This window comes from Panthera uncia (assembly GCF_023721935.1).
Source record: "Panthera uncia isolate 11264 chromosome A3 unlocalized genomic scaffold, Puncia_PCG_1.0 HiC_scaffold_11, whole genome shotgun sequence".
Lineage (NCBI taxonomy): Eukaryota > Metazoa > Chordata > Mammalia > Carnivora > Felidae > Panthera > Panthera uncia.
In genome coordinates, this window is record NW_026057578.1 from 12,097,399 (window position 1) to 12,119,932 (window position 22,534).

Consider the following 22,534-nt stretch of genomic DNA (forward strand, 5'->3'; position numbering starts at 1 on the left):
CCCAACAGTGTAACTCTGGAAAGTTACTCCCTTGGCTTCTTCATCTGCAAAATGGGGCTAACTACCTCGCTCACAGGGTGTAGTGAATTTAAGGAGACATGCTCAGTACACAGAACGTCTGGTACATGGCAGATGGTCACTAAATGATAGCTTTTAGGTCTTAGGACACATCAAGAGAACTTCTAGCAAGAACATCCTCCACATCCACTCCTCTATAAGCATATAAGATGTATAGGAAGTATATGGGGTAGACTATATTGAGGGAAGAGACAGGAATAAAATCTACAATTCAGATCGGTTTATTCTCTCCCAAAATATACTTCCTCTATTTGGGGTGTGTGTGTGTGTGTGTATAGTATATATTATATATACACACGTACACACATTTTTAACGTGTAATTTTTTTTTTAAGTTTTATTTAAGTTATCTCTATACCCAACATAGGGCTCAAACTCCCAACCCCGAGATCAAGAGTCACATGCTCCCTCAGCTGAGCCAACCAGGTACTCCCCCATCTGGTATCTTTGTGTGAAAGTTAGTAAGAAGTGAGCCTTGGCTGACTCACAAGGATGCTTAGGAAATAGCTCTACATATCACCACCACTCCCAACCTTTTTTTCTTTTTTAATGTACAAATGACACACTAAATCTTTAAAAGTTTTTTTTACAAATGGAGAAAAGAGACCAAGCCAGGATGACTTCCCATAAGGAAGGGATCTAAGGGCTGCCCCACGGACTCCAGGCCACCACAGCTACTTCCTCCTCTTGTACCTACAAAGAAAATCAGCAGAGTGAAGACTGGCCCCCAAAGACAGAAACAAGGTGGAGCTTTTCCATGAAAGGTTTGTTCTCCAATCCCAGTCATAACCTCTGGCCCTCCAAAACTGCAAATATTACCTGGATTTAGATTTAAAGTTTCCTCCTCGTCTTTGGTGGTGCAAGCCCAACTGTTTCCTTTCTTCAAAGGAGGGGCTGTGGGTTCAAGAAGGTAAGATGCTGAAATGGCTGCTGGAAAGACAGATGATGTCCCATAACCCCTACCGCCTGCTCCCACATGAGGCATCACTAATGCATCATTTCAGGGCCTGAGGTTCTACACGTAGTGTTTTCCCCTGATTAAATATGGGACTGTGGAATTTAGGGCCCAGCTCCAAAAAAAAGACTCCCTTCTCATGCATCTAAAACTAATTGGGGCACCTGGGTGGCTCAATTGGTTAAGCCTCTGACTTCAGCTCAGGTCATGATCTCACAGTTTGTGGGTTCGAGCCTCACGTCGGGCTCTGTGCTGACAGCTCAGAGCCTGGAGCTGTTTTGGATTCTGTGTCTCCCCCTCTCTCTGCCCCTCCCCTGCTCACACTCAGCACTCTGTCTCTCTCTCAAAAATTAAACATTTTTAGAAACTAAAACATTTAAAAAAACAAAACAAAACTGGAGCACTGGCGTCGCTCAGTTAAGCATCCAACTCTTGGTTTTGGCTCAGATCATGATCTCATGGTTCACGAGTTTGAGCCCCAGATCAGGCTTCGCGCTGACAGTGCAGAGCCTGCTTGGGATTCTCTCCCTCTCTCTTTCTGCCCCTCCCTTGCTCGCTTGCTCTCTCTCCCTCAAAATAAACTTAAAAAAATTTTTTTTTTAGTTTTACAAAAATAAACTACTTGGGAAGCTTAATCTATCCCCATCCTGGGGTGGGGTGTGTATAACACATTCCTATGAGTAAAAAGGGATCCTCTGCTATTCTGTTTCTGAACCAGAAATATGCTGTTTCTCCTCCAAGGTAGGAGGACCTTAATTCTTTCCTCCTATTCTCACTCTGGGATCCAGAGATGGGCTGTGGAGGGGGGAAGGTGTCAGACAAGAGCCCTTAAAATTAAGTATTATAAAGCTACAGGTATATGGGAATTGGGGAGCACAGAAGGAGGAAGAAGGTTTATAGCTTTAATCATAATATGAAGAACCCCATGATGACTTAAAACCCTACCCGGCTCGATACTGTTTCAAGGCCTTCTTGCTTGTGTTAGTAAGTTCTTCATCAAATACAGATTTCTTCAGCTGCTTTTGTTTCTTGGCTGTGCAGAGAAAGAACAGGTTACCTATGTCCTCTTTGGCCTAAGCTCCCAAATCCAATCCTTAAGCTCAGGGTAATGGTTCCAAATTCAGTGAATGCTCTGGTCTGGTGATTTACTGACATGGAAACAAGACATCAATCAGGTGCCAGCAAAAAAGAGATGAGGAATTCAGAAGTGCCACATCTGAAGAACCACTCCAAAGGACGACTGCAGAATCCCAAAGTAAAAACCACTGAAATGTGAAATGGGCTGAAAGACTGACTTCACTTCTTTCTACCCTGACCCACTCCTCCAAGTAGCAGTTTGTAAGGACATAGGCTCCAGAGTCAGAAATGCCTGGGTTCAAATCCTAGCTGTCCCCACTAATCATGGGGTCACTTCCCCACTTGGGAACCCAAAACTGGACAGCTGTACACACTGGTGCACACTCATTACTCAAAAACTACAGGGTCTTATCATCCCTCCAATTTTCTCCCCGACCACAAGTACAAGTTTCAGGGAGAAGCCTCCTACCAGGCAGTCCCATCTGCCTACCGGGGACTCTTGCTGGCTCCTCTTCCGGCATTGCTCGGGCCCTCTTGGCTCTGCGATTTCTCTTGGCCAGCCGCTCAGCAAACATCTGTGCCTTAAGGATTTCAAACTGGGACCTTTCTTCTGCCTGGAAAGAAGGATGATGTGAGTATGGAACAGACCAGGAAGCCCTGACACATGCCACTGGGCAGGGACTCAACTCCAAAGGGAAAGCCACTCACTGTCATCTCCCCCTTTTTCTTGGCATCCTTCATAAACTTCTTCCTCTTCTTCTTTCCTCTTAAGGCCAAGTCAAACTCCTGCAGAGCCTTGGCAACTAGGATGAGGAGACAACATGAGATTTCCGGTACTCTTGTATCTTTTTTTTTTTTTTTTTTTAAAGCAATTTACTTTTTTTTTTTTTCTCAGCGTTTATTTATTTTTGAGACAGAGAGAGACAGAACATGAACTGGGGAGGGTCAGAGAGAGAGGGAGACACAGAATCTGAAACAGGCTCCAGGCTCTGAGCTGTCAGCACAGAGCCCGACGCGGGGCTCGAACTCACGGACCGTGAGATCATGACCTGAGCCGAAGTCGGACGCTCAACCGACTGAGCCACCCAGGCGCCCCTTTTGTATCTTTTTTTAAAGACGTGCACATATTTTAAATTGGTATGTAAGAGTTCAAAAAGAAGCAGCAAAAAAAAAAAAAAATGAGAAGCAGCAAATCATGTCCTTTCCTGGTGGTTACCTCCACCAAGTGGTAATCTCACTAAATCACATGCTTATTGCACTATTCCTCAACCCATTTGAGACATTATCTACCTCCTGGTATGAAAGATGATTTGGTTCACTTACAGTCCCAGACCTTTCCACAATATAACTATTTTTAACACAGAAACTTAACGTACACACACTCTAATTTTTTGTCCCATCAAATATAGGTGGTATTTCTTAAACTGCGGATACAACCTCTTAGCAGGGTAAGTTTGCAATCCCTAACAAAATAATAAATACACACACCCTCTGACCTACAGTTTCACTTTCAGGGATTTATCCTGCAAATCAAATATACTTGCTTAATTGTGAAAGGGCATTTGTACAGTTATTCACTACATGTTTACAACAGCAAGAAATTATAAACAACCTCAGCGTCCCTCGACAGTAAACTAATTAAATAAATTATAATCTACCCACGTGATGGAATACTGTGCACCCATTAAAAAAAAAAAGTTAACTAGGTACGTACCTGTATAAAATACAAGCTACAAAATTAAGTGGAAAAAGCAAGGCATATGGGGCACCTGGGTGGTTAAGTGTCAGTTGGTTAAGTGTTCTGACTCTTGGTTTCGGCTCAGGTCATGATTTCATAGTTTGTGGGTTTGAGCCCCGTGTCATGCTCTGTGCTGACACACAGGCACACAGCCTGCTTGGGCTCTTTTTCTCCCTTTCTCTCTGCTCCTCCCCCACTCTCTCTCTGTCTCTCTTGTCAAAATAAATGAAAGAAAGAAAGAAAGAAAGAAAGAAAGAAAGAAAGAAAGAAAAGAAAGAAACGAGAAAGAAAAGAAACTAGGTGTAGAAAAATCTGAATTCATTTGTGTGATAAAAAGGGGGGAGTGTAGGGAATACATATAAATATCTTCCCGACCTACTTTTTTTAAATTGTGGCAAAAAGGACAGAACACAAAATTTGCCCTTTTATGCATTCTACATCTACAATTCAGTAGCACTAATTACATTCACAGTGTTGCACAACCATCACCGTGATGTTTCTGTAACTCTTTCATCATCCCAAATGAAAGCTCTGTAACCATGAATAGTAACTCCCTCCCCACAACCCCTGGTAATCTCTATTCTACTTTCTGCATTTATGGATTTGCCTCTCTAGGTACCTCATATAAGCAGAATCACAGATATCTGTCCTTCTGCGTCTGGATCATTTCACTTGGCATGTATTCAAGGTTCACCCTTGCAGCACGTATCAGCTTCATTACGGCTGTACCACGTACTGTCGTTTTGTGTATCTGTTCATCTGCTGACAGACACAGGTTGCTTCTAACCCTTGGCCATTGTGAATCATGCTTTAATGGATACTGGCATACAAGTATCCATTTGAGTCCCTGTTCTCAGTTCTTTTGGGAATAGACCTAGCAATGGCATTGCTGGGTTCCAGGATAATTCTGTGGTTAGCTTTTTGAGGGACCTCTCCAACATACTTTTTTCCTTCTTTCTCTCTTCCTTGGTCTGGAACCAATTCCTCTCAGGCTCGTGGTTCAGCACCTCTTTCCCCTTCTCCAGGAGCCGTTTTGCTGTGTTGATCTGTGGAAACAGCAAAAAGATGGCTGCCGTGAAACCTACATCTGAGGATACGTAACATGGCAGCTGCAAGAAGCCGCTGCCTGCAAATGTCTGGGGCTCCGATAACGTTTGGCAGACACAGCATTTCGGAAGGGCAGAGCCGGCCGGGGCTGTGGGCTCTGCTCTGTGGTCGGCTTTCTGCACTATACTGTGGGCCACAGCCCTCCACGCGGCCACACCTGGACTTCCGACTGCTGCAACTCTTTCTCCTCAGCCTCGAGCTGCAGAACCGCATACACGTCCTTCTCCATTTTCTCAATCTTGTCCCGGAACTTGAGGATGACATCTCAAGGGAAGGGAACAAAACAATTTTTTAGCTGAGGATAAGTACTGTGTAACTGATGAAAACAATATGTGTATTTAGTGACAACAGAAAATGGGGATTTTTTACATGTTATTTCTCTGCTTAACAACCCCCCCCCCCCCACAAAGAGCCTGTTGCTCTTGGAATAATCCAAACTCCTAAGCGTGGCCCCTACCTACCTCTCTGAGCACCTATCTCCACCTTGCTCACTGTGCCCTGGGCCCTCTGGCTCTTCCTTCACTTTAATTTGCACACCAAGTCTGCTGCCTCAGAGGCTTTGCCCTGTTTTCCTCTGCTGGGCACACAGTCTCCAGAGCACTCACGGCTGCCTCGTTCTCCTGATTCAGGCCTCAGCTCAAATGCCATCTGTTCAGAGGCCTTTCCTAAACAGCTTTCGAAAGTAGCATCTCTCCTCCTGTCTGTCATGCTAGATCACATCTATGATTTGTTGTCTTTTTTCCACCAGAGTCTCAGCTGTTTTGCTTTCTGCTATATCCCTGATACCTAGAATAAACAGCACGAGGCACTTGGTAGTCCCAGGAACTGTTAGCTGACAGAATGAATGACGTGAAAATGAAAACGAGAGGAAAAAGACATCGTGAAGGGAATAAAGGTCTCAAAGGATGTGGCCCAAATGCTAATGGTGAGCTCTTCCACTTACTGTTTTCTAATACTGAATATATATTATTTTTATAACTTTAAAAAACAATTTTTAGAAAGGATGTGCTTTATATGACCCCTACAGAGGAGAAGGAAAAGCATGAAAGGTATCTAAAACATAGAAGTGCTGCCCTCTGCCCCCCTGTGAAAGGAAGGAGGGTGATAAGTAAGGATTTTACCCCAAAATGAAGCCCTCTCTTCCCAAAGGATGGAAAATAACCTAAGAGTGGGGCACTCAGGGCACAAGTCTGTCATTATTCCCTTTCACATAGAGAGAGACCAAAGCCCAGAGAGGCAAGGTGAGACCGGACCAGGGTCACTCAGCAAGGAAGGGGCAGGACTGGGATTCAAATCTGACTCCTGACCGCAAGGCACCTGCTCTCACCTATTACCCTCTGCCTCCAGCTCTGTCCCACAGAGTCCGATCTAGGACCCTGCCCTGCCCACCCCAACCACCCTAAGCTGCTGCAGTGGTGCCTGCTCACCTTGGGGAAGTATCCGGGCCTTCACAGGGGCTTTGGCGGCTTTTACGATCTCCTTCAGCATCTTCCGCTCCTCTTCTCCAACCAGAGACACTGAGCGCCCAGCCCTGCCAGCCCGCGCCGTTCGCCCCACTCGGTGGACATAATGCTTGATGGTGTTGGGCATGGTGAAGTTGATTACCTGGAAGGTCAAAGTCAGACCTGGGAGTTGGAGGGAAAGGGGACACAAGGAGGCACAAAGACTCCCACCAAAAGTTCAAGGAAGATACGGGCTGCTCACCGTTTTGACCCCCTCGATGTCAAGTCCACGGGCTGCCACATCTGTGGCCACAAGGATGTCAATCTGTTCGTCCTTAAAGCGCCTGGAAATAGCCACAAACAGATGTTCACTTGGATACCTAAGCCCAAAAATGCTTGCAGGAGCCTGAGCCAGCAGAGAGAATGCCAATCCCTTTGGAGTCAAGCAGCAAAGTATAGATGGTCAGAGTGACCATCTGAACAAGATCCTAAACGTCAGACCATCTAATACTTCACACAACACCTTAAACATCCTGTAACACAGAACAAATGTAGTTTTGTTTATACCACCTTAAGCCCCAACTCTACAAATATGAAAGTCAGGAACCACAGAGCTAGATTATAGGAAGTAGCAGATGCAAATGTCTTCCGCGTTCAAAACAGCCTTTCTTTATAAAAATAACTTTCAGCTGCCTATGATCTATGGGGATAGGCGGAGAACTCTAAAGGTTTCTCCCTGCCTACCAGCATGACTCCATTCTATGAGAATTAAACAAGAAAACACATGGAAAAACAAAGGGCACAGCAAAGTAAATGATGAGGAAATGGTGGCTGGCTTGGATTCCAAATCTCATTCTATCAGACCCAGGTATGCCCACTGCTCTGGAAAACCTATAAAGAACAAGACACATGCTATGTCCTCCCAAGTCAGAATTTTCTGCTGTGGCCCCCTCAGCAGTTCCCACACTCAATCCTAGGGCACAAGTGTCATCTGCGGGACTACAAGGAGTTCCGAATGTGTCTAAGACAGCCTTACAGCAGTGAGACTAAAATCTTTGAAGGAGGGAGTCGTGCTATCTGCATTCCATGCTACTGCTCTAACGTAACCTCTGTGTGGGATTTTCCCCCTTTCAAATGAGAGCCCTCTCTGAAGGATGGAGGGGAGCCTCAGGCCCCCGAAGTTTACCGGAGGGCCTCCAGCCGCTGTGTCTGTGACAGGTTGCCATGGAGCTCGCCCACCTGCAGCCCCATGAGCCCCAGGAGGATGTGCATGCGGTGGGCCTGCTTCTTGGTCTGGGTGAACAGCATCACGTGGTCAGTGAAGGTTCTTGTCAACAGAGCTGGAGAGGAGAGAAGAGTGAGCTGGAAGCCACCTCCAATACATACTCCCCACTCCCTCACCTATGAAGTGGCTGCTGTGCCTGGCACTGGAGGAGACAGGCTCATGTTCCAGGGCAGAGAAGAAGAGAAGCCAATTCCCAAGTGTGATAAATGCTGTGGGAGAGTGAAAGCAAGACAGGGAGGCAGCTTTAGGGCTGGCCTCTCTAAAGAGGTGATACTAGGCTGAATGACAAAGTACAAGATTTGGGGAAAGATTTCAGGCAGAGGAAAGAGCAAATGTAAAGGCCCCGAGGCAAGACAAACTTGGTTTCAACGAAAGCAGGAGAGCATGGCTGGGCGTCATGAGCAAAGGCACCAAGGCTGAGGACTCCAGGCAGGCAGGGGCCAGGTCCCAGAGGGCCATACAGGACTTGCTAGGGAGTGTAGATTGTGGTCTAAGTGCGATGGGGAGACACCAGAGGGTTGTAAATAGGGAGGTAACATGAGCAAATGTTCACTAGTAAATGATCACTTTAAATGATCAGCAGTGTGGAGAAAGGGTTACCAAGGAACAAGAGTGGGAGTAGGAGCCAAGTACAAGGCCACTGCCAACAATTCAGGCAAGAGAGGCAGTAGCTTGAACCAAGGGCCAGAGGGGTGGTGGTGGGGGAAGTAGCTATGTATTCAGCAGGACCGAAGGAGGACTGGACAGCAGGAAAGAGGTGAGGTGACAGAAAAGGGGGAGGAAGGACCTGTGGCCCAAGTGGCAGAGCAAATAAATAAACAGAAGTACCATGCAACAAGTCAGGGGATCCTGAGAGAGGAGGTGCCAGGAAACACCCCACCACTAGAGTGTGCCACCCACAAGGCCAAGGGAATCTGGCACCCTGGGCTTTCACCTGCCACGATGGCTTCCCGGTCCCCTTCCCGATTCGGCCGGATCCGGACAAACTCCTGCCTCAGGAAGGGGGCCACATCCGTGTTGCTGTTCACAAATATTCGGACAGGATTCTTCAAGGAGACAGAAGCCAGATCTTTTACCTGCCCAGCACAAAGACAGGAATGCTCACTGGCCTGCCAGGAGGCAGGGAGGTGGGGAGAGGAGGAGGCAGTGGAGGCAAGCCATGTTTGCCCCAGGCCCCCCGCTGCAGCCCAGGCAGGGTCCTCTGCACCCCTCCATTCACCCCACCAAGCAGAATTCCTGAGGCCCACCTCGTCCGTCATAGTGGCTGAGAAAAGCATCGTTTGGCGGTGGTGGGAACACATCCGGATGATCTCCTTCATCTGTTCCTCAAAGTACTCGTCCAGCATCCTGATACGCAGGGAGAAGGAATCAAGAGAAATGGACTGAGCTTGCATCTGTTGCAGTGATGTTGTAACTGGTTACGTTGCAGGCTCATTTATTGACTTATGAATTAGTACTGTTGGTTTAGCCGTTCACCAAGATTCACTAAGAACTATCATCTGGCCACGTTTGTTTTATCCTTTTTTTTTTTTTTTTTTTTTTTTTTTTTTGCAGAGCTATTTATAAGTTGCAGACATCACCACACCTTGACCCAGCTATCTCAGTGCACAATCCCTAAGGACCTTCTCCTACATAATCATAATGTCGTTATCACACCCAAAACGTTGAAGTGTTTGAGTAGTGTCTAAACTACAGTCCATATTGAAATATCCCTAACTATCCCCAAAATGTCATTTTATAGCTGTCTTTTTATGTTTTCAGTTCAGGAACCAAAGTTCCTACACTGCATTGGCTGTCATGTTTCTTTGGTCTCCCTTCATCCAGAAAAGTCTCCTCAAGCTTTTTCACATTCTTTGTCTGATTATTTCCCAGTGACCTGATTCAATAACTCATCGCTTCGAGAACATGCAGGGATGCGGCTGTGCACCTCCCTCTCCATCTGGAGACACAGTCACTGACGTGAGTTTGATCACATGATTAAGGTGGGACCTGCCAGTTCTCTTCGCTGTAAAGGAACCTTTTTCTTCTTGTAGATAATATTAATCAGTATAGAATTACATTAACTCCAATTTGTTCAACTGAACAAATCCTCTACAGTGTTTCTCCCTCCAGCTCAGGCTCCAGTCAAGGATCAGGTACCACATTTAGCTGTCATGGTCCTTGGTTGCCTTAATAAGACCCTTCCACAGCCTTTCTTGGTCTTCTGGGACATTAACATTTAAAAAAACTTTTTTAACATTTATTTATTTTGAGAGAGAGACACAGAGTGTGTGCACGCACGAGAGCAGGGGAGGGCTGGGGAACAGAGGGGGGGAGGGAGGGAGGGGAAGGAGGGAGGGAGAGAGAGAGGGAGGGAGAGAGGGAGGGGGAGAGAGAGAGAGAGAGAGAGAGAGAATATCCCAAGCAGGCACTGCACTGTCAGCACAGAGCCTACTGCAAGCCTCAAACTCATAAACTGCAAGATCATGACCTGAGCCAAAATCAAGACTCAGACGTTTTAACTGACTGAGCCACCCAGGCGCCTCTAGACATTAACACTTTTTAATACAATTCCCTTCCCCTTCAAAACCTAAATCAGATCATGTTCCCTCTGCTTAGAAAGATCTCCTTTACCTCCCTCAGGACTCAAGAATGGTTCATTTGCTCAGGGGGATTTAATCCATTATTCAATAAACACTTACCAGGCATCTGCTAGATACCAGACACAATCCTGGACGTAGAGCAACAAGCTCTTCACAAATATGTTCCAGGGGAGAGGAGGGACACAACCACCACAGAACCATTCGGGTGACAATGTAGGAGGTAGGAAAGGTGTAACGCCTCAGAGAATGGAAGACAGAAGTGTTATAGGGACCAGCAAAGGCTCTTCCAGTAAGGAACAGCTGGAACAGAAACCTGAGGAAGTAAAGGTTCAGTCCAAGCTGAGAGGACAGCAAGTGCAGAAGCCCCTTCATGGGCTGACAGGACTTCCCAATGGCTGCTTTGTGGGTGGACGATGAGGACACAGATGATGCGAAGAATTCTTCCCAGGACAACTGGAAGACAGGCCTGCCAAGCACTGAGATGGGAAGAGAGAGGAAGGGGCATATGGGGTCAGAAGTTCAGTTCAGGACCTGTTTAGTTTGGAGATGCTTCAACTGGAGAGGAAACCTGAACAGACGCCTCATTCCCCTGCCTCCACCTCAGTCATTAGTCCGGTTCGTTGAGGTTCATTCTGTTTGGTCATGAAGGAAAGAGGTAAGCAGATGGGAGCCATATGAGAGAAAGGGAGGGAGGGAGGGAGGGAGAGAGAGAGAGAGAGAGAAAGGAGGGAGGGAGGGGGTCCCCTATCTCCGTAACAGACTGTTGAATCCTCACCGTGCACCTGCCACTTCACCTGTATTACTCCTTGAATCCTCAACACCATGAGGAGGGTATTATTCTTAAAATTTTTTTTAATGTTTTTATTTATTCTTGAGAGAGAGAGAGAGAGAGAGAGAGAAACAGCGTGAGCAGGGGAGGGGCAGAGAGGAGACACAGAATCCAAAGCAAACTCCAGGCTCTGAGCTGTCAGCACAGAGCCCCACGAGGTTCTCAAACCCACGAACCACGAGACCTTGACCTGAGCCGAAGTCGGACGCTCAACTGACTGAGGCACCCAGGCGCCCCTTGGTGGGTGTTTATTCTTATCCCTCACTTATATTTCCAAATCTCAGGAAGCGGCAAAGCCAGAATCTGATCTATCCTCCCTCTTCACCATCACATTGTAGAGAGAGAAAAAAAGCAAAATAATCCAGGCTAATGAGGAACAGAGGTCCAAATGTGAGCAGCTAAACTGGCATCGCACACATGGCTATGGCGAGATCCACGCAGAATAATGTGGTGGCCACAGGACCTCAGAGCACCTGGGGCCTCACCATTCCAGGTGTACCTGTCAGCCTCATCCAGGATGAGCACCTCGATACTGCTCAGGTGGAAGGAAGGGCAGTTGTGGAGGTGATCGATGAGCCGGCCTGGGGTGGCGATGAGGATGTCAGGCGCTGCCCTAAGAGCTGCTTCCTGAGACTTCACATCCAGGCCCCCTGCAGAGAAGAGCCCCCCCCCCCCCCCACAGGTGGTCAATTCGGTCAGTGGTTCATCGGTATTGACTGGGCCCTGCCACCTGCCATGTCTCATCCCAGATGCAGGGGAAAGAGCAGAGGACAAGACTGGCAAAGGCCCTGCTCGTGTGGATTTAAAAGACACTGGGAGAGGCAGATCATTACGTTACAACTGTGCTAAGTGTGAAAAAAGATGATGACAGGAAGACACTTCAGAATAGGTGGATTCAAACACACAAGGACTGACAGAAGCAGCTGCTGTGAAAACTAATGCTCTCTACATTACCTCTGACTTCCCCCTGCACAGGGAAGGGAACTGTTAGAGAACAGTTATCACATAACATTATCAGAAATATTCTGCCCCAAATATTTGATTCTTTATTCATACAAACCAAAAATTACATCCTAAATTGGTTTAGTACCAAGAAAATTTTTTTGCCCCAAATCTTGGAAGTTTCATTTTTTAAGGCTGGTTAAGTCTCAGTTAAGCCCCCCCCCCCCCCCCCCACTATCTACTTTGACAACACCTCGTCTGCTTTTTCAGTGGGTTTAATCGTAGGAAGGCTTTCCCACCCGCCACCACGTCACAGTCTCTCAGGGACAGCCAGACACTCACCCACAGCCAGGCAGGTGGTAATGTTGCAGAACTGAGCCAGCTGCTTGGTTACAGAGTGCACCTGGATGCCCAGTTCTCGGGTGGGAACCAGCACGAGCACGCGGGTGACAGGAGCCTGGCGGGGTTTGTAGATCAGACGCTCCAAGACAGGTAGGGCAAAAGCAGCAGTTTTACCTGCAGGAAAAGGTAGCAGCAAAGCAGTGAGGGGAGCTTCAGTCCCTTCAAGATTCAGGTATTCACCTGAGCCCAGAAAACCTACGTATCTGTTCAGGAGGAAATGAAGCAAATTTTTTTTTCATAAAGCTTTTTTTCTGGTTTTAAACCACAGCATCCATGTAAAAAATCTGAGAAGTACAAAAACAAATATGAAAATAATAAAAATCACCCACAATTCAGCCAATCAGAGATAAAGCACCAACATAATGGTATCTATATTACCAATATTCTTCTGAATGGACAGAAATATAAAAAGACAAATTTAATGCAATAACACTATATATTCTGTTCAGTAATCCCCGTTTAAAAAAAGCACTGTGTTAACGGTGCCTGGCTGGCTCAGTTGGCAGAACATGCAGCCCTTGATCTCAGGATTGTGAGTTAAGAGACTCATGTTGGGGGTAGAGATTACTTTAAAAAAAAAAAAAATGTATTTCCTGTTTCTTTAAATACGTTTATTTTAAAATTTTTTTTTCAACGTTTTTTATTTATTTTTGGGACAGAGAGAGACAGAGCATGAACGGGGCAGGGGCAGAGAGAGAGGGAGACACAGAATCGGAAACAGGCTCCAAGCTCCGAGCCATCAGCCCAGAGCCTGACGTGGGGCTCGAACTCACGGACCGCGAGATCGTGACCTGGCTGAAGTCGGACGCTTAACCGACTGCGCCACCCAGGCGCCCCTAAATACGTTTATTTTAATGGTTGCATAATATTCTATCACATGACTGTTTCTACTCTATAACTGTACTGATATGAAACACCGTGATGAACACATTTTATAAAATCCTTACTCCCATTAGAGCAGCGACAAGAAGTCATGGTCACAGAGATACCCTAATAGGATATTCACAGGTCACAGATTTCAGGGGAGTCTGATGAAGGTCATGTTATTTATACATAAGCCCCAGTGACAGGAGTGAAGATTTTATGAAAGAAGTGTTCATCACAACCTTGTATATTAGTGCAGTTAATTGCAGAGTAAAAATAGTTACATAATAGAATACCATGCAACCATTTTTTAAAAATGAAGAGTATTTTAAAAAATAAGAAAATGTAGGAGCACCTGAGTGGCTCAGTCAATTAAGCACCGGACTCTTGATCTTGGCTCAGGTCATGATCTTGCAGTTCCTGGGGTCGAGACACGCATCGGGCTCTCACAGAGTGGAGCCTGCTTGGGATTCTTTCTCTCCCTGTCTCTCTCTATCCCTCCCCTGCTCTCACTCTCAAAATAAATAAATAAACATTTTTTAAAAATAAGAAAATATAATGTTGAGGGTTTTTTTTTAAAGGAAATTAATAAACAGAATATACAGTGTTACTGCATTACAGTTTATACTTATATATATTTTTTTAATATTTAGTCATTTTTGAGAGAGAGAATGTGAGCAGGGGAGGGGCAGAGAGAGAGAGAGAAGGGGCAGAGAGAGGGGAACAGAGGATCCAAAGCGGGCTCCTTGCTGACAGCAGTGAGCCCAACGCGGGGCTCGAACTCATGAACCGTGAGATCATGACCTGAGCTGAAGTTGGACGTTCAACCAACTGAGCCACCCAGGTGCCCCTATATTTGCATATTTAGCAAAGGTGGCCCTTGGGTAAATCAACATAGACCCTTGCTGCAGGTTGAACACCCTCCTTCTGCCTCTTCCTCTTACCTGTCCCAGTGGCTGCACAGGCACAGATATCCTTCCCCAACAGACCCACAGGTATGCATGCCTTCTGAATCGGGGTGGGCTGCTTGAAGCCCATGGCTGTAATGGCCTGAACAGAAAAGACAGGGTCACACAGGAGGGGGAGGAGGAGTCCCAGCATGAAACAAGCAGGTGGTGACTGCTTCAATCCCTCCCATTCATTCCGCATTTATCAAGTGCCTATTGTGTGGGAGGCCTGTTCGAAGCATGGAGGACACAGCACTACACCAAAGAAATAAAAACCCCACCTTGGCAATCTTACAATCTGGTAGGAAAAAAAAGACCAGAAAGAAACACATGCCATATGGAGATAAATGCTATGGAGAAAACTACAGCAGACAAGGGGGCTTGGGAGGAGGACAATTTATAGTAGGATCAGGGAATGTCTCACTGAGCAAAGGACACTGAGTAGAACCCTGAAAGAGGTGAGCACCCCAACAAGATTACTGAAAAAATCTTCCAGGCAGAGGGAGCAGTAAGTGCCAAGACCCTGAGAAGAAGACACCTAACCTTTTTGAGGGCCAGTGAGGAGGCCAAAGAGTGAGGAGACATATCAGAGGAGACCAGAAGGAGCAGAGCCTTACAAGTCAAAAGGGAACTTTTTGTTTAAGAGGGTTCTTTGGCAGTTGTGTGGACAACAGAATTCAGGGAGGCAAAGAGCCCAGTTTAGGGCCAGGAGCCTAGTTAAGGGTGACTGCAATAATCCCATGGTTGCCAAAAGAAGCCAATACCTTCAGAAGAGGGCGAGAAAGGTTCATGTCCTGGAAGGAGAGGTTTTCATCATACTGGGATGCATCTTCAAAAAATCCTCCTGCTTCCTACACCAGGAAATCAAAAGATGGACCAAGAATTCAGCAAAATGGGCCTAAGAAAACTAACTGGCCTCAGAAATCCAGTCAGGATGCAAAAATAAGCTGCACGCTGTTGTCCACGCTCATACGCACCTGTCCTTTCTTCTTCTTCCGCTCCTTTACTTTGAGTGTATCTGTGGAGAAAAACAGAGCTGACAATCAGGGCTTGTGCTTACTGAGCATGTACAATCTGCTAGATGCGGCCCTAAGTGCTTTATGTGGACACCTCACTGAATCTACCCAACAGCCTGAGGGAGCTACTGTCATTAGCCTCGGTTCACAGGTGAGGACACCAAGCAGCAAACCGGGCAAGTTCCAGAGACCACCGTGCCGTATTATCATATTTTAGCACTCGTTTCTGCAAGAAATAATTACAGAGCACCCATTTCATGGCGGGGCCCATCTGAGGTGGGATGTGGGGGACCTATCACCCCAAATAGGTCTGAATCTTAGAGGTGCCAGCAGCTGTGTGGGGCTGGGGATGGGGAAAAGGGTACAGTCTGCCTGCAAAGTATGACAACCATAACAAAATCCCAAGAAAAAAGAGAAGCTAGAAGGAGTTTAACAAGGAGATCTTAAATGGAACTGTGTAGAAGAACATAGGAAATCCTACAGAGGAAAGGCAGACCCTTTCCAACTTCCTGCCCCCCGTTCTGACATCGCCTTTGTAGCATCCACCTGCTTTGGTGAGGATGTTCTCATCAGCTGATGAGTAATCAGTCTCTGAGTCTTCATCTTCTGGGCCTTCCTCATCCTTCCCTTCAAGGTCTTCCTGCTCCTCCGGTTCAGAGCCCTCCTTTGCTTCCTTCTCCTTCTCTGACTTCCCAGACTTGGCTTCTTTATCCTGGAAAAAATATTTTAATAAAGCAAGGCAACTACAAAACTTCAGGAAATCCAGAACCTCTGAAGAGCAATCTTATGCTCTCCAGCCTGGGCAGAACACTATGTGGATTCTTAGGGAATATTAACCACAAAGAGAAGCCTGTCTGCACCAGACGTTCTCCGGTTCATACTTAAAGAAAAATGGTGGGGTTGAGGGTAAAGCTCAGGGCTTAACTACACACAGAAGTACCTGCTCTGCTTTCTCACCTCTGTTTTCCTTTTCTTGCGAACTTTCTCAATCTTCTCATCTAATGTAGTAGCCGCCCTCTGCTGATAAAAATAGACGAAAAAGAAACACACATATGGGAAAGAGACAAAGCAAGATTTCTCTGAGGGTTGGGTCTCAAATGTTACTACAGAAAAGGCTTGTCTGTCCTTGGACAGATTAATCAATCTGCAGATTATTCACAACAAGAACAACAACAAACATAACAGTCAACTATGAAAAATCCTGACCTGGAACCAAGAACATCTATATTTTAGAAGGTGTTTACTATTTACAACAATATAATTACCAAGAGATGTCACATTTGTATCTGAATGCTACTTAGAAAAACCTTTCCCCATGCCAATCAGACAGAATTTGTGATTTTTTTCCCCTTTTCAGTATGGTTTTAGAGAATGCCTTTCCTAATGAAGGAAATAAGATATTTCTGATACATTAAAACATCATCTGTGGATCAATTCATGTGTTTGTAACTAGTCTGTAATACACCTATTTTGCAATATTTTACACGTTTGTTTTAGTCAAGACTATGGGTTATTTGTGACTGCTTCTCCCCACCCCACACATTTATTTCCAAGAGTTCCAGTGTCTGTTGAATGTAAGCAAGTGACAAAAGGCAGTGAGGTCCAGGCTAGACTCCGAAACCTACTGTCCAACTCTACCAGGCCTGGAACTGCCTATCTCTGTCAGTTCTCACCTTCTTCTTGAGCTGGCTCATGACATCAGCCATGGCCCAGCTGCCATCGTATGCCCCCTCCTTCTCAGTGAAAACAAAGTCAGGGTTGAAATCGGCACTACGGTTCTTCTGCAAGGCTTTCTGCTTTCTGCCCAGTACAATGGGCCCCTGGGAAGAGGGAGAAACAGAGTGACTATGGTACTGAGATGAAACAGCATAGAACAGGAATCTACAATTGTGGCAGATTTTAACACAGCTCTCTCAGTAACTGATAGGTTAAGCAGACAAAAATTAAGTGTCTGTAGAAAACCTGAAGAGTACAATAAGCTTCTTTCCAGTGAACATGTAGAGAACACTGCACCCACCATTATAGAATGTGTATTCGGAAGAAACATGGAATAGGTACAAAAACTGATCACATAGGAGGCTTTTAAGCAAATCTTCAAAGTTTCAAAGAATCAATATTACACAGATTACTTTCTCTTGCTGCAATTCAATTAAGTTAGAAATCAGTAACAATGGGCGCCTGAGTGGCTCAGTCAGTTGAGCGTCTGACTCTTGCTTTTGGCTCAGGTCATGACCCATGGTCATTGTATCAAGCCCTACATCTGGCTCTGTGCCGAGCATGGAGCCTTCTTAAGATTCTCTCTCTCCCTCTGCCCCCTCCCCCACTCATGCCTTCTCTAAAATTAAAAAAAAATTTTTTTAATCAATAACAAAAAACCCATACATGTGAAAACTGGAAAGGGAGGAAGACTGGCTGAACGATGGCTTCCAAGAACTAAAAAGTGCTATGCTGACTTTTTTTCCTTACTTGAGTTAAATAGTTTCATGAGAACTCTCATGCTAAACTTTGTTAGTAGTAATGATTGCATATCATTTCTTGGATACTCAGTTTAACTATCGATAGCTGTATCATATATCAACTTCATATATCAACTTTGGCATCATCATTTTATGATAGTTTTACATTCAAGAAATAAAAAGATTCTAGCTGCTAAGCAGAGAATACCCTGGGGGAGGAGGGTGCAAGAGAGGTGGCAAGAAAAGAGCTGGAGATCAAATATGTTAGGATGCTAGGTCCCCAAGCACAAGGTCTCAGTAGCCTGGACTACGGTGGGAGCAGTGTGGTTGGAGGAAGGGGGAGAAGCTAAAGAGAGAGTCTTGAGCTAGCCTGCACAAGACTGGAGGGGGGTGAGGAGGAAGCTGTCAAGGTTGACACCCAGGTTTCTGGCTTGAGATGGAGCAGATTGGCAAGGTGAGGGAGCCCAGAGTTCAACTTTGGTGCTGAATTTGTTGAGGCCCCGGGTCACTCAAGTGGAGGTGTCTGTAGGCAGATGAGGCCACCATGGGGCAAACACCCAGGCTGGATCTTTGAAGGGTGAGCATCTTTTTCATGACACGATTCCTCTTTTAACTGCCATGGTGCTTAAAGTCTGTAACCGTCCCACCCAACATGAGCTTCAGGAGAATGGTGTCCTTGCCCATCTTGTTCACTGCTGTGTCCCGAACGCTTAACACCAGGTGTAGCACACGTAAGTGTTCAATAAATACTGGCTTAATGAACGAATCCCTGATCAGGAATTAGGCCTGGCCTCGCCCCTGGGTCTCTACTACGCAGGGCGTGGATTCAACATGAGGTCAGTGATGGACACTGAGTTCACCAAGACGACACAGCACGCTGCCGGCACCGGAGCGGAGGTGATGAAAAGTTAGTGGCGAGCAAACTGAAGAAGACCTTGGGGCCCCCTTCCAGGGACACTTGCCGGTCTGGCAGGAGGTCGCCGAGGAGTTGAGGGCAGGGGCCTGAAGAAGCATGAAGAAAGGAAGCAGTGACAGAAATATGAATGCGCGCCGCAGCGCCCCGAACCCAGATAGGCTCATACCTCCTCCTCCTCGTCCGCGGAGTCAGACTCAGGCTCCACCGGCACCTCGTCATCTTCGCCTATGGTCCCGATTAAACCCAACTCTGCCAGCATGCTGTCGCAGCACCACTTCCGTAAACCAGCTCGCGCGCAGGCCGGCCCTTAACTTGCCCGAGACCTCCTCGTCGCCACTGCGCATGTGCTGACCTCACTTCCGCTTGGGGGCAGGCCCCGTGGCGCTCCCTTCCCCCCATCGCGGAGGGCGCACGCGGCCATCTGGGAGGTAGCTTGGGGTGACGGGTGTTGGGTGACGGGCTAGGCGGGGCTGGGCTTCGGTGAAGTCCTTTGTCTTGCTTGGTTCGCCGGTCGAAGTGTGCGCGGTGCGAGGTGGTGCGCTGGCCTAGCTCACTCTGTGCGTGTGTATTTACGGACAGTTGTGGAAGAATGTACAGTGAACGCTTAGCGGGGAATGCCACTGCCTACTAGAATTACTGTGTTTTTATTTTCCTCTTAGATTTTTTTCCACATTAACATTTATCTTCATAAAGAAAAAAAGTTAAAGAGAATAGCTAACACACAGTGCTCGCGGGGGAGGGGCAGAGAGAGAGGGAGACACAGAATCTAAAGCAGGCTGCAGGATCTGAGCTGTCAGCACAGAGTCCGACTCACGGCTGCACCTGAGCTGAAGTCCGACTTAGCCACCCAGACACCCCAGATAGCTAACACGTAGAAGTTCCGGTGTGCCGAGAACTGATTGGAACTGATTACAGTACTTTTACGTGCATTAACTAATTTAGTCCTCATAGCAACCCTAGCAGAAGGTACCATTATTATCGACATTTTACACACGGGGAGAATGAGGCACAGAGAGGTCCCAAGGTCACAGAGCCAAGATTACAACCGAGGCAGTGGCTCCAGAGTCTGGGAAGTAGGTCCCAGAGCTTACCAGGAACGTTTCCTCCTTTTTGCGTGTGGAAATCCTACTGGTAAATGCAGCTCATTGATTGCCTGCTCACTGATTGCCTCCTCTAGGCGACTTGCCCTACACATCTGCTGGAACGGGTACTTCTCCCAGACTACCTATCCTTGGTAGCTATTTGCTTCTTCCATATCAACACCAATTGTTTAGTTATCTTTTCCGTGTGTGTATGCGATTTTTACCATTAAAAAAAAAAACTTTTAATGTTAATTTTTGAGGGAGAGAGAGAGAGAGAGCGAGAGCGCCAGCAGGGAAGTTGGCCCAGAGAGAGGGAGAGGGAGACGCAAAATCCCAAGCAGGCTCCAGGCTCCGAGCTATCAGCACACGGCCCAATGTGGGGCTTGACCTCAACAAACTGAACTGGGAGATCATGACCTGAGCTCAAGTCCCACACTTAACCATCTGAGCCACCCAGTCTCCCTGATTTTTACCATTTTTAAGTGTACAGTTCAGTGCTATATGTTTACAGAATTTTTTCATGAATGCAAATGAACCCATTCTCCTCTCTCCCCAATCCTTGATAACCTCTCACCTACTTTCTGTCTCCATGAATTTGCCTATTCTAGGTATTTCATGTAAGTTGAACTACACAATATTTATGCTTTTATGTCTGGCTTATTTCACTGAACGGTGTTTTCAGGGTTCATCCATGTGTTGTAGCAGGTGTCAGAACATCACCGTGGCTGATGTTCTGTTGCATGTATATACCACATTTTGTTTATTCATCAGCTGATGGGCACCTGGGTTGCTTCCACCTTTTGGCTATTGTGAATACTGCTTCAATGAACAGTGACATACAAGGGTATATTTGAGTCTCTGTTTTCATTTCTTTTGGGTATATATCTAAGAGTGAAATTGCTGGGTAATACGATAATTCTAATGTTTAGCTTTGTGAGGAACCACTAACACCACATTGAGTGTTATTTACCTATAGATCTTAATGGGAGATCTACCTCTCATAAGCACATAGACATAAAGCTTTTTATACAGTTACATGGGCCTTTTTGGCCTCCTGAAGTTCATGCACTCATCCCAAGTGAAATCCCTATTCCAGGCAATGGACAGCAGAGGCTTGATCTGATTCACTTTCTGTCCACTTCTATTCACTTCTGCCGCCATCATCTCATTCAAGTCACCATCTTCTCTCAACTGGATATCTGCAACAGCAGACTGGTCTCCCTGATTCTACTCTTGCCTCTTTTCAGTCCATTCTGCACACAACAGAGAGATCTTTTACAAACCCAAATCATATTGCCTTGCTCCCCTGCTTGAACACTACATTACACTTAGAATAAAATCCTGATTCCTTTTGAGCAACATGATCTAGCTCTTGCCTAACGCATCTGCTTCTACTGTTACTTTCCCCCTTGTTTCCTGTACTCCAGCCACGTTGGCCTTCCTATTACCCATATAAGCCAGTCTCATTCCCACTTGAGGACCTTTGTCTGACTATTCCCTCTGCCCAGAATGCTGTTCCCTTCAATCGATTCGTGACTGCCTCATTCCCATCCTCAGATTTCAGCTCAGATAGTCCAATGACCACCCTGTATACCAGCAACACCCATCTTACAGTCGTGCCCTATCCCATCCTTCTTATTTCCCTCCTAGCACTTAGCACTCTTGGAGATCATTTTATTTGTTAACTTGGTGAACTTGTTTACAGTCTGTCTTATTAGATGTGAGCTCCAGCAGGGTGAGGGCCTTGTCTATTTTGTTCACTGCAGTATCTGTAGTGCTTAGTATAGTGCTTAGTACATAGTAGGCACTCAGTAAATGCCAGGTGAATAAACAAGTAGATGAGTGTCCTTATGTGTTTTTGAATCATTTTTAGATGTATATCAAGTCTGTACGCCAACGTTTGCTCAACTCAACTAGACCTTACATCAGCTCTGGCTCCTTCCTCATTACCTGAGGGGGGAACCATGTCCAACTCATCCTTGTAACTTGGAGCACTACTGCAAGTTCACCATCTGTAACAAAGGACCAACATTTTAAATGTCCAATCCAGGGGTGCCTGGCTGGTTCAGTGGTAGAGCGTGAGACTCTTGATCTCAGGGTTGTGAGTTTGAACTCCATGTTGACTATAGAGATTACTTAAAAATAAAATCTTAAAGGGGTACCTGGGGGGCTCAGTTGGTTAACTGTCCGACTGTTGGTTTTGGCGCAGGTCATGATCTCATGGTTCATGACTTCAAGCCCCACATCAGGCTCTGTGCTGACAGTGCAGAGCCTGCTTGAGATTCTCTCTCCTTCTCTCTCTGCCCCTATTGCTCTCTTGCTCTCTCTCTCTCTCTCAAAATTATAAGTAAACTTAAAAAAATAAATAAAATATTTAAAAAATGAGTAAAAATTAATTAAAAATTAACAATCCATTGCAGACTGGTACTTATGTGACATATAATGAAATTTTATATTTTATAGCAATGTCAGTTTGCTAGAAGACTTTCTAAAATCTTATTCTCAATTTCTGTACTTGTATTGTCCTGAGTAGGTAATAAACAGATTATAAATGGGCATCAGGTACAGTCCATATTTTGAGTCTTACTGTCTTAGAGCTCAGCACAACACATGGTAGATGTCAGTGTTTAGAGCATTGACTCGAATTCTTAGAAACCCAAGACAACATCACACTGGATTAAAAGCAAAGATGGACATGGACTTTGTTTACTACAAAACATCAAATAATGCCAATTGTAGAGCAGTGCTGTCCATTGGAGAACTTTCTTTCTTTCTTTCTTTCTTTCTTTCTTTCTTTCTTTCTTTCTTTCTTTCTTT

General features: G+C 45.9%; 1 protein-coding gene across 2 annotated transcripts; it reads right to left on the reverse strand.

The window, feature by feature from the left end:
- Positions 1–604: 604 nt before the first annotated feature.
- Positions 605–18,971, reverse strand: DDX27 (DEAD-box helicase 27). 2 transcript variants are annotated; one of them, XM_049650632.1, is made up of 21 exons: positions 18,802–18,971; positions 16,937–17,083; positions 16,221–16,280; positions 15,810–15,975; positions 15,225–15,265; positions 15,012–15,098; positions 14,245–14,350; positions 12,377–12,550; positions 11,592–11,742; positions 8,929–9,028; positions 8,616–8,757; positions 7,583–7,736; positions 6,659–6,740; positions 6,382–6,559; positions 5,112–5,218; positions 4,791–4,893; positions 2,818–2,912; positions 2,600–2,723; positions 1,978–2,065; positions 897–971; positions 605–770 (listed from the first exon to the last, which is right to left on the reverse strand). In XM_049650632.1, exons 1-21 carry the CDS (start codon positions 18,892–18,894, stop codon positions 752–754), a joined length of 2,292 nt encoding a protein of 763 aa, XP_049506589.1. In that variant the 5' UTR covers positions 18,895–18,971; the 3' UTR covers positions 605–751. The 2 variants fall into 2 exon arrangements, with proteins under 2 accessions (XP_049506589.1, XP_049506588.1); XM_049650631.1 differs by having other exon boundaries at positions 16,221–16,283.
- Between the last annotated feature and the right edge of the window lie 3,563 nt (positions 18,972–22,534).